Source organism: Gossypium raimondii, chromosome 13 (assembly GCF_025698545.1).
Source record: "Gossypium raimondii isolate GPD5lz chromosome 13, ASM2569854v1, whole genome shotgun sequence".
Taxonomy (NCBI): Eukaryota; Viridiplantae; Streptophyta; class Magnoliopsida; order Malvales; family Malvaceae; genus Gossypium; species Gossypium raimondii.
In genome coordinates, this window is record NC_068577.1 from 3,821,751 (window position 1) to 3,833,430 (window position 11,680).

An 11,680-nucleotide genomic window follows, 5' to 3' on the forward strand; every position below is an offset into this window, starting at 1 on the left:
TTTGATTTTGTTTCCTTCTCTGTGTTCATTCCTTGCAGGTGAAGATCCAGCTGTGATTCTGGCTTGGTTGCGGCGCGAGTAGTATGAGGCGACCATAGAGATCCTTAGAAACCCTAGGGTTTCTGACTATTTTGGGCCACTAATTTGGGCCTCTGTAGTTTAATCGGGTCTGGGTTTGGGCATATTTTGTTGTAATTGGGCAGTTTCATTTGGGCCCGTTTATTATTTGTACCTGGGGCAAAAATCGGGTATTACATATATAATCTCGAATTTTTCATGCTAAGCTAAAAGCAAAAGAAAAATCATTGCAATTAACAATTAATTAAATTAATTACTTGTTCTTCGTTTAGGTAAAGAAATGATAAAGAAAAATTATGAGTTTTGTTTACCTTGGATAAAAATAATTAATTTAATTAATTACAAGGATTATTCTTTTCGTTTAGCTTAGCATGGAAGACTCGAGATCATATAATCAAATGAATTTTGTGTCTCATAGATAATTTATTAAAGATGAGTTATTTGAGTTGATTTTTATTTAAAACATAAAATAAAATTTAAAATTTTAGAATGAGATTACATTAATTAATTTAATTAATTTTAATATTATAGTAATAAATCGGTTGACACTATCAAGGGATAAAATTTTCAATAATTTATTTATTTAATTTTGATATTTTAAAATTTAAATTTTCAATATTGAAAAAAAATAAAACTTTCGACAATGGGGTAAACAAGTACAATTTGATAATTTTTAATGCATTATTTTAGTTTCTACCATTTTCACTTTAATCCTTAATATTTTTTACTTCGATCAATAATTTAAAAGAATATATTTTTTAATGACCAAAATGAAAGTTAGCGTATACAATTAACCGTCGTTAAAGATTTAGTGCTTGGGTGACTAAAATGAAAGTTCCTTAAAAGTTGGGTGATGAAATTGTAAGGATTTCATTTTGGGTGACCAAAATAAAAGCATCCTAAAAGTTGGGTGACTAATTAGGTAGTTTAACCTAAAAAATTGGTTGTTGCTAGATTTTGTATTAGTACTTTCAACATTCTTCAATCCGAAAGACATCACAAAGAACTCATACGAGTCATACTGAGTCACACACTCGGTCTTTGGCTCATCCCCTTCGGTTATTCTAACTTGATAGTACCCCGATCGCAAATCTAACTTGGTAAACTATATCACACTACCAAACTGATCAAACAAATCTACAATAAAGGGAATTAGGTACTTGTTCTTCACAGTGACTTTGTTCAAGGCCCAATAATCTATGCACATCATCAACGACCTCATTGTGCTTTTTTTGAAACAACATTAGGGCACCGAATGGAGACTTAGATGGCCTAATAAATCCAACATCTAAAAGCTCATTCAATTGCTTCTGCAACTCTTCTAATTCTGTCGAAGACATACAATATGGGGCCTTAGCCGATGGCTTCATGTTGAGCACTAACTCAATCCTGTGATCCACCTCCCTCTTTGGTGGTAATTTCTTGGGCAACTCGGCGGACATCACATCTCGAAAAAACTGCAATAATTGTCCCACTTCTTTCAGAATCTTACCAACGAATTTAAAGACTTCCTTAGCCTTCAAGGTGGCTAAATAGGAGACTTTATCTCTACGTATTCCTTTAGCAAATTGGATTGCTGATAATGCCTTTCTTTCCATGCCTCATTTCCTTTTCATTTGCACCATACATTGATGGTTCAGGTTTGATATCACTATGTAATTGCCAGAAGAAAAAATACTCGCATTAATTCGATCAAGAAAACTTAATCCAATCACAAAGTCAAAGTCATCAAGTGGTATTACCTTGATGGTGTCTTTATCGGTCCAATCGCCAAGTAGGAGTTTCACTTTTTTCATCACAACCTCTATTTCAACACTTTTCAAATTGACCGTCTTGATTTAACCTGATTCTTTCTCAACCTTGATCCCAATGTCACAAGCAGCCTTTTTAGACATGAACAAATCTGAGGCACCTATATCAACAATTGCATTCAATCTTTTACCAACAATAGTGATGTCTACGAACATCAACCCACGACTCGATTTGTCTTCGACACCACCCAATAACGAGCTAATATTTTTGGTCGCATTGTCTGCCCCATTGTCCCCTTACATGGTAGAAAGTGTTGCCTTCTTCAGATAATCCCTTATCATATGTAGACCATCATAATGGAAGCAAGATAAATGCCCTTTCTTCTTCTTTTCCCACGACTTATCAAACTTAACTCTCTAAAAATTTTGAGTCTTACTATTGCCATTCTTAGCTGGCTTGTCTTTGTCTCCCCCACCATTTCCCATCGATTTGAATTTGAGCTTGGAATACTCAAGCTTGTCTTTCTTCGAACCAAGCTTGACAAAATATTCTACTATGGTCATGGCTTCGATAAGCTTTTAAATTATTCAGTGTTGCTAATCTTGCTTTGCCCATGGCTTCAATCCATCCATAAAGGAAAAGAACACCTCTTTCTCACCCATATCAGAAATCTAGTGCAGGAGTTCACTAGCTCCCGCATATACTCCTTAATTGTGCATTGTTGTGTAAATCAACGTAACTTTTCCCGAGCCTTATTCTTGGCATACTCCGGGTAAAACTATACTTTGAACTCATTTTGGAACTCCTCCCAAGTCTCAATTTCGGTTCCACCATGTCTCACAACTATGGACCTACGGTGCCACCATAACAAAGCAATGTCAGTGAAATACATAACAATAGTGTTCACCTTGGTAGCATCATCCACAATGCCTTTGGCACGAAAGTATTACTCCATTCCCCACAGGAAGTTGTCCACATCTCTCACGAACCTTGTCCCCTTAAATTCTTTGGGCTTGGGAACATCCACACTGGGTTGGGTACTGCAGCAAACACCCCATTACCCAAAGTAGCCTTGTAGATTATGAGTTCACCCTTGAACTCCGCAATCTCCTCTTTCAAGTTCATTACCATAGCGTCGAGGGTATCATCCCTTCCCGTCATCTTGTTCTCAAGGAAATTGAGAGATTCTAACACTTAGTCCCTAAGTTTCTCATTCATTAATTCCAACCCATTAGTAAGTCCTCCCTCGACTTCCTTAAGTTTTTCCCTCAAGTTCTTCATGGACTCCTCGTGAGTGACCACTCACCCTTCCAAAGCTGACAGCATGTCCCTCGATTGGCTTACTTTTCTAGCCCTCCCATGGGTCTCCATTGGTTTAACTTGCTCAGCAACTTCTTTCGACATCTTTCAATAGTGCTTTCAAAATCTTAGCTCGGATACCAACAGTCACGAGGCTAGAATTTTAGTCTTACAATTCGTGCGGCCTTAGGTGATTTCTTCGCTTTAAAAACACATAAGTTAGCCTAATTCCAAATAATTGAATATTCACATAGAATTCTTCTAAGGAACCAACGCAAAGCGGAAGCAACACAAAAGATGAAAGAACTTGAAAGAAGAGAAAAGCCATAGAAAAGCAAAAACACAAGAGAGTTGTTTGAGTGAATGCTCTCAAGAATTCTATTATTCAATGAAGTGGAGTGATTTACAATGAGGATGAGAGACCTTTATTTATAATTTAGCCTCCCCAAATTCAACAGTACATATTAAAGTACATCAACGGTTAAGATTAAAAGCTATCTACAAAATCAAATCTCTAAGATTTATAGAACCATATCTTCTAATATTAAGAGTCATCAAATATTGTATATCTTCGAAGATTACGTTTCATATTTTCCATGCTTTATAGATGAGTCTTCAATCACTTTAAGCAATGGATCAGTCCTGTTGGGTCATGTGACCCCTCGCGAACAAGATGGATCAATCAAATGTGTCATGATTGCGGGCTCCCATGCGCAACCCATGACAGCTAGGACATTCACCAAAAAGAAAAAAAACGGTAAGTTGTAGTGTAATATAATGGTAAATATTGAAAGATCAATTGTGGATTGGATTAGAGTAAGTAAAAGTGTTGTTTTGTGGGGTTGTAGATGTGGAATTGGAGGTGTGTAGTGATATGGCAGCATGGCTAGGGAGACATGTGTTGAGACATGTGTTGGAGGGCAGAGAGCAATGTTGTTACTTTCGATTGAAGATTAAAACAAAAGAGCTTGTTGAGTTCGAGTGCAGTAGTCAAAGGGAACACGACATGTGGACTCGAGGTGTGTTGAGGTTGCTGTCTATCATTGTTGAAATGAATTGAAAGCTGCAATGCTCAACTACTTGGAATCATGACAGTGGTGGCAAGAGTTTGGACTAATTCCGCTCATCTCTCTATATAATCTTTCAATTTTCCAATACTAACGTTAAGCATAATAAGCTGCAATAAAAAAGTAGGGTGCAAACGAGAGTTAGAAAGAGGAAGAAAAAAATTGGACTAATTATAGAGAGGTCACTAGATTAATCAAAAGTGAAAATGATCATGTTTCAATCACTTAATGAGCTAACATGCCACGTCAGCAATTTGTTAGGCAATTAACGAAAAATTTAGTAGTCGTGACTAATTAAAATAATTATATCAATTAAAATAACTAAATTGAAGAAAATATTTTGAAGGGACCAAAATAAGATAAATTTTATTCTAAAATCATGAACTCCTCAACCAAAGTTGACTTCCCATTGGAAAGTAACAAAAACGATATGTTATGTTTTTTTTTTTTTACATAATATTTCAATCACATTCCACAATTAAATTCATTGAAAAATAATAACTTTTTATCATATTAAATGCCCTTTCAGCACAAAAATAGGAATGTTGTAGTTGAAGAGTTAGAATAAACCCGAAGATAAATCCGACCCGATACCCTATTGAAAACCCAAAAACATACCCCTGCTCGCTTTTTTTTTTTTTATCACCCAAGCCTTTTTGTAGTTCATCCCTTTCCTTCCATTTTAGGGTTTATCAGTGGTTTTATATTTATTTCCACTTAGGAAAACAACGAAAGAAAACAATCATATGGCGTCTCTAATGGCAATACGTCGTGGACGGAGCTCAACGCCACCTTTCACTTCTCTCTTAACCAAGGTACGCCTTAACTCCTCTCACTTCACTTCCAATCGCCACTTCGATAGAACCCAGATTTTATCCCTGAGCTTAAAATCTCTTAGCACCTCCGCCATCCCAAATGAGTACCAGAGACCGCCGCCGCACCACCAAAACCAACAACCGCCACCGTCGTCTGATCCCAGGGTCTTTCATGGCCAGCGAAACCCTAATTTTAATAACCAATGGAACCCTCAAAACCAGGGCTACCATCATCCGCAACAACAGGGCGGGGTTTCTGATAACAATCAATGGAATCCCCAGCAAAATCAGGGTCAGGGTTATTCCCAACGAGGAAGGCCTAATCAATGGAATCCTCAGCAGAATCGAAGCTATCCTCAGTACCCAAATGCTAATCCGATGAATACGCAAATGCCTAGAAGCCCAAATCAATGGAGTAACCAAAATCAAGGCCAAGGGTACCACCCTCAAGGTAGAAATTTTAACGAAAGAGCCCCGCAGAGTCAAAACCCTAATCAGTTCAGCCGTGAGAGAGGAAATCAAGGGCTAATGGTAGAGCATGTGCAGGCTGAACCTGTTCCTTCATTGGTAGATTTAACGCGGTTGTGTCACGAGGGTAAAGTGAAAGAAGCTATCGAATTGATGGATAAAGGAGTTAAAGGCGATGCTAGTTGTTTTTCATATTTGTTCGGGTTAATCTGCAATCCCAAATCGCTCGAGGATGCGAAGAAAGTTCATGATTACTTCTTGCAGTCGACCTGTCGAGGCGACCTTGGATTGAACAATAAGGTGATTGAAATGTATGCAAAATGCGGTAGCATGACAGATGCACGGAGAGTTTTCGATCATATGCCTGATAGGAATATGGATTCTTGGCATTTAATGATAAATGGGTATGCAGACAATGGCTTGGGAGATGATGGGTTGCAGTTGTTTGAGCAGATGAGGACATTGGGGTTGAAACCGAATCAGCAGACTTTCCTCGCGGTTCTTTCGGCTTGTGGTAGCGCGGAAGCTATAGAAGAAGGGTTTATACATTTCCAATCTATGGAGAGCGAGTATGGAATATCTCCGGGGGTTGAGCATTATGTGGGGCTTATAGGTGTTCTTGGAAAATCTGGTCATCTTTATGAAGCTAAAGAGTATATAGAGAAAAAATTGCCTTTCGAGCCAACTGCCGAAGTTTGGGAGGCATTGAGGAACTATGCTCGAATTCATGGAGATGTGGATCTTGAAGATTATGTTGAGGAGTTGATGATTGATCTTGACCCGTCAAAGGTTGATGCGAATAAAATCCCAACACCACCACCGAAGAAACATACTGCAATCAGCATGCTTGATGGAAAGAACAGAATCAGTGAGTTTCGAAATCCAACCCTTTACAAGGATGATGAGAAATTGAAGGCCTTGAAAGCAATGAAAGAAGCAAGTTACGTCCCTGACACGAGATACGTTCTTCATGACATTGATCAAGAGGCGAAGGAGCAAGCGCTGCTGTACCACAGTGAACGATTGGCGATAGCGTTTGGTCTAATCAGTACCCCTGCAAGGCAAACCCTTAGGATCATCAAGAATCTCCGTGTATGCGGTGACTGTCACAATGCCATCAAGATCATATCGAGGATTGTCGGGAGGGAATTGATTATTAGAGACAACAAGCGCTTCCATCATTTCAAGGATGGCTTATGTTCTTGCGGTGATTACTGGTAAAAGGTCTTGCATCACTTTTGCGAATTCTTTCCATTTGGAGTTTGACATGTAAAGTCCCAGAATATTAGGCAATATGCATTGCAGTGAAACAGTAGAACTGTTGTTGACTCGTTGCTTGTGTTTTCGAGTGAACGGTTCACTATTAGGCTATACATACGCCCTTGTGCTTGTTCTGATGCTTAGTATGATATTTTTTCTGCTCTTCTACATAGCCATTATTCTGATGTTTTATCTTTAATAGTTTTGAGCTTACTTGTGTGATGTTACCCCTCGGCCTATGAACCCGTAGTGCTCTTGGCCGAGCTGAGGCACATCAACAATGTTAAAGTTGCAAATGATGCCCGTGTTTGACAGTAGCACACACAAATTGTTGTTATTTGACAAACAAACCTTTCACTCTCTAAACAGAGAAATCAAAAGTTACATTGGGATATAAAAGAAACAATCAGACCCAAACCGAAATGAAATGCCTCTTTTAATCTAGCTTCATAGTTCGAGTCATCATGGTTATAAATTCATCCATGTCTACCATACCGTCACCATCGGTGTCCACTGCTCTCACCATTTTCGTGCACTCTTCCAAGCTGCAACTCTCTCCAAGCCTCCTCAACATTTCCATCACTTCCTCTGCACTTATTTTGCCATCGCAGTTGAGATCGAATGTGTGGAAAGCATTCTGTATGTCCATTATTGTCACCCCACCGCTCCTCTTGTGTACTTCCACAAAGTCCTTGAAGTTGATAAAACCATCTCCATCGAAATCGGCCAATTGAAAGATCTTGGGTACATCTCGAGTCATAGTTCCTTGCCCTAGTGCCCTCAACATGGCCTTGTACTCCATCTGAGAAATCTTCCCATCTTTGTTGGAATCAAACTTATCAAAAACTTTCCTTAGTTCATCCAAATCAGGTTGGTAAGCAGTTAATAACCCCGAGTTTTGCCTGTCCCTGGAAAACAAGCGCAACGGTTTCCACAAGAACTTGTTTTGCGAAAGCTTGTATTGGAATTCGAGAAAGCCAACGTTTGACATGTCTGCTGGTATTTTTGTCCTGGAGATAGCAATTAACAAAACCCTGCAAGTGATGCAGGTTTCAAGCCTCGATGCTTGAATTTCGCAGCTCGCAGCTCAGACGCCATTCAACTTTATATAGGATGGTCATGGCAGATGAGAACAAAGTTATTCTAATTTCCAAAGCAAGAGATGAATTGCATTTAAGGTTACTATTTCATGCTTTAATGAGCCATAGGAATAGATTCTTTAATAAAGTTCCAAGCAATTCCTTTTTCCCTCTTTTAAGTCTCAACAAGACCAATCCCTAAACCCTTTTTTTCCCTCTCAAGGTGGCTCTCTTTCACCCTCTATCCATGTAAAAGAATAAATTTTACATGACATGTTGAAAAAAGGTATTAGAAAAATACAACTCAGGGAAGTTAACAAAATATTCCAAAAAAATAAAAGAAGAAAAAGAAGCCTTCTTCATGTTCAAGGTGGCTTTCCATTATCCAAATCCTCCATCACTTCAATATCCTTCCGAGCTGTTATCTTTTGCACGTAACCTGCAATGAACGATGATAAAGGCATTGACAAATGCCAAAAACTAGTTACTTTAGGCATCAAACAATCAAAAAGAGAATGACCGACTCATCATATTCATCACCTTTGTTCAGTGTCTACATTCAAAACCACAAGTTAAAGAAACAAATTAACTTAACAGGAGTAAGTAAAGACTTTTCTAAACAAAATAGACAATTACAATTCGGGAAGGTAAAGCGTAGTGACATGTGAGGACCGAATGCAGAGCTGGAGAATAAAATGCTGGACTGAAAAGCTTTCAAAGCAACCCTATAGATAAAGCTTATTTATTATAAGCTAAAAATAAATTCTCAATGGCTGCTATATTATCAAGTATTGTAATCTCTCATAGAAAGAATACTGGTAAAAGAGAATAGCTTTACTCCTTAACCATTAAAGACACGATCAAAATAATAGCAAAATCTCAGAAAACAAAAGCATATGACTAAATTTCTCAAACAGCATCTAAATTCATTAATACATATATTAAATTAACCTAGAAAGAAAAAAAAAGGTCATCAAAACCTCATAAAGCTTTATTTTCACAACCAATACTTAAAACAGGAAGCAGGATAGGGGAGAAAAAAAAAGTAACCAGATTTCTACTCAGGGAGTGACCAAAAGCTTAACCAGCAAGCTCATAAAGCTTCATTTTCACAAACAATGCCAAAATTGAAAGCAGGAAAAGGAACAAAAGTGGAACACAAAAAAAGGGGTTCCTAGATATACATTCAAATCTCCAGTCAGCTAGTGATGAAGCTGGACCGGGATCTAATCATTGAAACCATGAAGAACAAAGGTTTACTTAGGGAATCCACATATATTATTGACAAGTTGAATTATGCTTGCTATTAAAGTTAATCAAGTTATATCATAATTGCTATCTATGTTGCTTCGACTTTCATTTTTCCTACAGTACTTTTGTGACACTTGTGTTTGATGCATATCCGAACATGTGTATTGGAATATGATCCTCCAAAAATCCTTCAATACATGAAAATTTTGATAAAGAAATGAACATATGCATGTTGAACACATATCTATACATATCCATGTCCGACTTTGTTACCGACAAGTGGTTAGAAGAAGTGGAAGTGAATTTCTTCCCCAGGTATTCGAACAAGTTCGAATACTGGAGTCGTTAATTGTTGGGAGGGCTTTACCTGCATCCTGGCCCAAACAGGACTAGTCTCAGAACTTAAAATGGAAGAGGACACTTGACATTGATACTCAAAATCCTAGCAGCATACATTGCAGTTCATAAGAAAAGGCAGATAGCCCATACACACTTCCAAGTAGAATTTTGATACCAAGAAGAAGAAAATTTACCAATTCCAAGGCAAGGTATACATTTGCAAATAATCTCTTTCCCTCTTTTATTATAGTAGCTTTGAAGTCCAGTCCCTTGACAACTCCTGCACTTCCCAGTCCATTCATAAACCACTTCCTTACAATCCTACAAACAAAACCCATTAAAGATTAACCAATACTAATCCCTAAAAACTAAAACATTTCCCTCGAACTGAATTCAAAGCTTGTAAAGAAAGGACCTGGATTTCAGGGTCACATTGTAGTCGCTTATCGATTTCTTCAGGTCCAACAGGGGAAGTATCAGGGTAAGTCATGGGAAGGGGAAGAGGTTCATCGTCGTTAGTCAAATAACTCTCTGTGTCCCTCGACCATTTCTTGACCTTGATGCTACTCCCAGCCGGAGCTTCGTAGCTGATTTCTTGCCCGATTCGCGCACCACCTCCGTAAACGTTGTCGGAAGTTGTTGTCGTGGTCGGGAATTGGAACCACTTACGGAATGTTGGGCCGGAAGGGGCGTCTCCGGCGGCGGCGAAACAGCGAAATGAGGTCCGGGAAAGGAGAGGGAGGAGCGGAGATGGCTTGGCGTGGAAAAGGCTAGGGTTTGGAGGTAACATTCGAGTAAAAAAAAAAACTGAAAAAAGGAATTGAAAAGATGAAAGGGTTGAAGAAGAAGAAAGTAAGAAAGGGATAATGGGGAATTTGATGAAGAACAATGAAAAAGGGAGGGAGATTTTTGCAAAGCTCAAAGCTCCCTGCAATTTTCTTCTTTTTTTTTTTTTTGGCTATGGACTTTCCAAAGAGGATTTTACTGGCCCACCACCACCATGTTTTTAATCTTAAAATCAACATTGTCATTTTCTCATTCAAACATCTTCAAGACATAAATTCATACATCTCTTAAAATCAGCATTATCAGTCTACTTATCTGCTAATTACTCACTCTTCCTCTTCTTCTTCAAATTTAATTCACAGGTTGATTTTAGTTAATGTTCAAGAGCTGTTTGTAGTTTCACTTTCTTGGGTTTAACACTACCAACTGTTCCACACTCCATAAGTGGGAGAAAGTAAAAACTTGGTTCTTTTTTTCTATATCCCATTTTGAGTTTTTACTATTTCAATATATAGAGGATAAAAGCTGTAAATTTGGGTTGAATTATGCCAACTGATTTCTCTTAGGCTTAGTTTGGATGGGCGGTGTGTTTAGCTCCGGTGAGGTTAAAAACAGCGGTGGCGGTGAGATTAGTTACTGTAGCGGTGATATTTGCTACTGTAGCAGTGAGATTAGAAACAGCGGTGGAGTGTGTGTTTGGATTCAAACGCAGCTGTAGCGGTGAGGTGAAAATAGAAAATAACTTTTAAGGACATTAAATTAAAAATGATATATAATAGAAGTTTTTAAAATTATTTAACAATTACAAAATTAATAAATGATTAAAAATTATTACAATTATATTTATTTTCAATAATAAATAATTAAAAATAAATTATTACAATTACATAAATATGCTACTGCTGGTTTTTACTAATTCTTAACACATAAGTTGCTGAACAGCTCAGTTTAACAAGAAGGTTTAACTGTGTTACTCAATTGGACTAATTCCGTTATCTATGTTTGTATGAAATTTTGCCTACATACCAAATCCTTTAAAATGTTTTACTAATTTGAACAATATTATAAGACATTGCGGGTGATAAAAATTAACTTGGAGATATAATATAAGATTAAAGACGTCAAAATATGACTTTATAACATTAGCAATTGTTAAATCCCTGTTTAACCTACAATCAATCAAAACATTATTTCAACAGAAATTGGATAAAATATTTTTTAAAATGTAACATTCATATTTTCAAAATATTTTTATACTTTTCATTTCATTCTTACCATTTATATACTAAATCAAATTTAAATATATAATTTCTGCTTCATTTATATTGAAACCCAAGGCATACACTTCAAATCTAGATCCATGTTTCCAACATCACACTAGTGTATTTGTCCAATAGATTGGAATATTCATCAGAAGAGAAAATGCAAAATGATTCACATTTGAGCTAAAGATGAAGCAATGCAATGATGAATGAAAAATGATACA

The 11,680-nt window shown here is 37.3% G+C and overlaps 3 protein-coding genes across 3 annotated transcripts; 1 reads left to right on the forward strand and 2 right to left on the reverse strand.

The window, feature by feature from the left end:
• The first annotated feature begins 4,827 nt into the window (after nucleotides 1-4,827).
• LOC105782763 (pentatricopeptide repeat-containing protein At2g15690, mitochondrial) lies at nucleotides 4,828-6,911 on the forward strand. The gene has a single exon (XM_012607722.2). The coding sequence runs from the start codon at nucleotides 4,943-4,945 to the stop codon at nucleotides 6,698-6,700; it is 1,758 nt and encodes a 585-aa protein (XP_012463176.1). The 5' UTR covers nucleotides 4,828-4,942; the 3' UTR covers nucleotides 6,701-6,911.
• Nucleotides 6,912-7,067: 156 nt separating this feature from the next.
• On the reverse strand, nucleotides 7,068-7,755 carry LOC105782765 (calmodulin-like protein 30). Its single transcript, XM_012607724.2, has one exon. The coding sequence runs from the start codon at nucleotides 7,728-7,730 to the stop codon at nucleotides 7,176-7,178; it is 555 nt and encodes a 184-aa protein (XP_012463178.1). The 5' UTR covers nucleotides 7,731-7,755; the 3' UTR covers nucleotides 7,068-7,175.
• A 151-nt stretch (nucleotides 7,756-7,906) lies between these two features.
• Nucleotides 7,907-10,394, reverse strand: LOC105782764 (protein disulfide-isomerase SCO2). The gene is made up of 3 exons (XM_012607723.2): nucleotides 9,824-10,394; nucleotides 9,603-9,729; nucleotides 7,907-8,257 (listed from the first exon to the last, which is right to left on the reverse strand). Exons 1-3 carry the CDS (start codon nucleotides 10,196-10,198, stop codon nucleotides 8,184-8,186), a joined length of 576 nt encoding a protein of 191 aa, XP_012463177.1. The 5' UTR covers nucleotides 10,199-10,394; the 3' UTR covers nucleotides 7,907-8,183.
• Nucleotides 10,395-11,680: the final 1,286 nt, after the last annotated feature.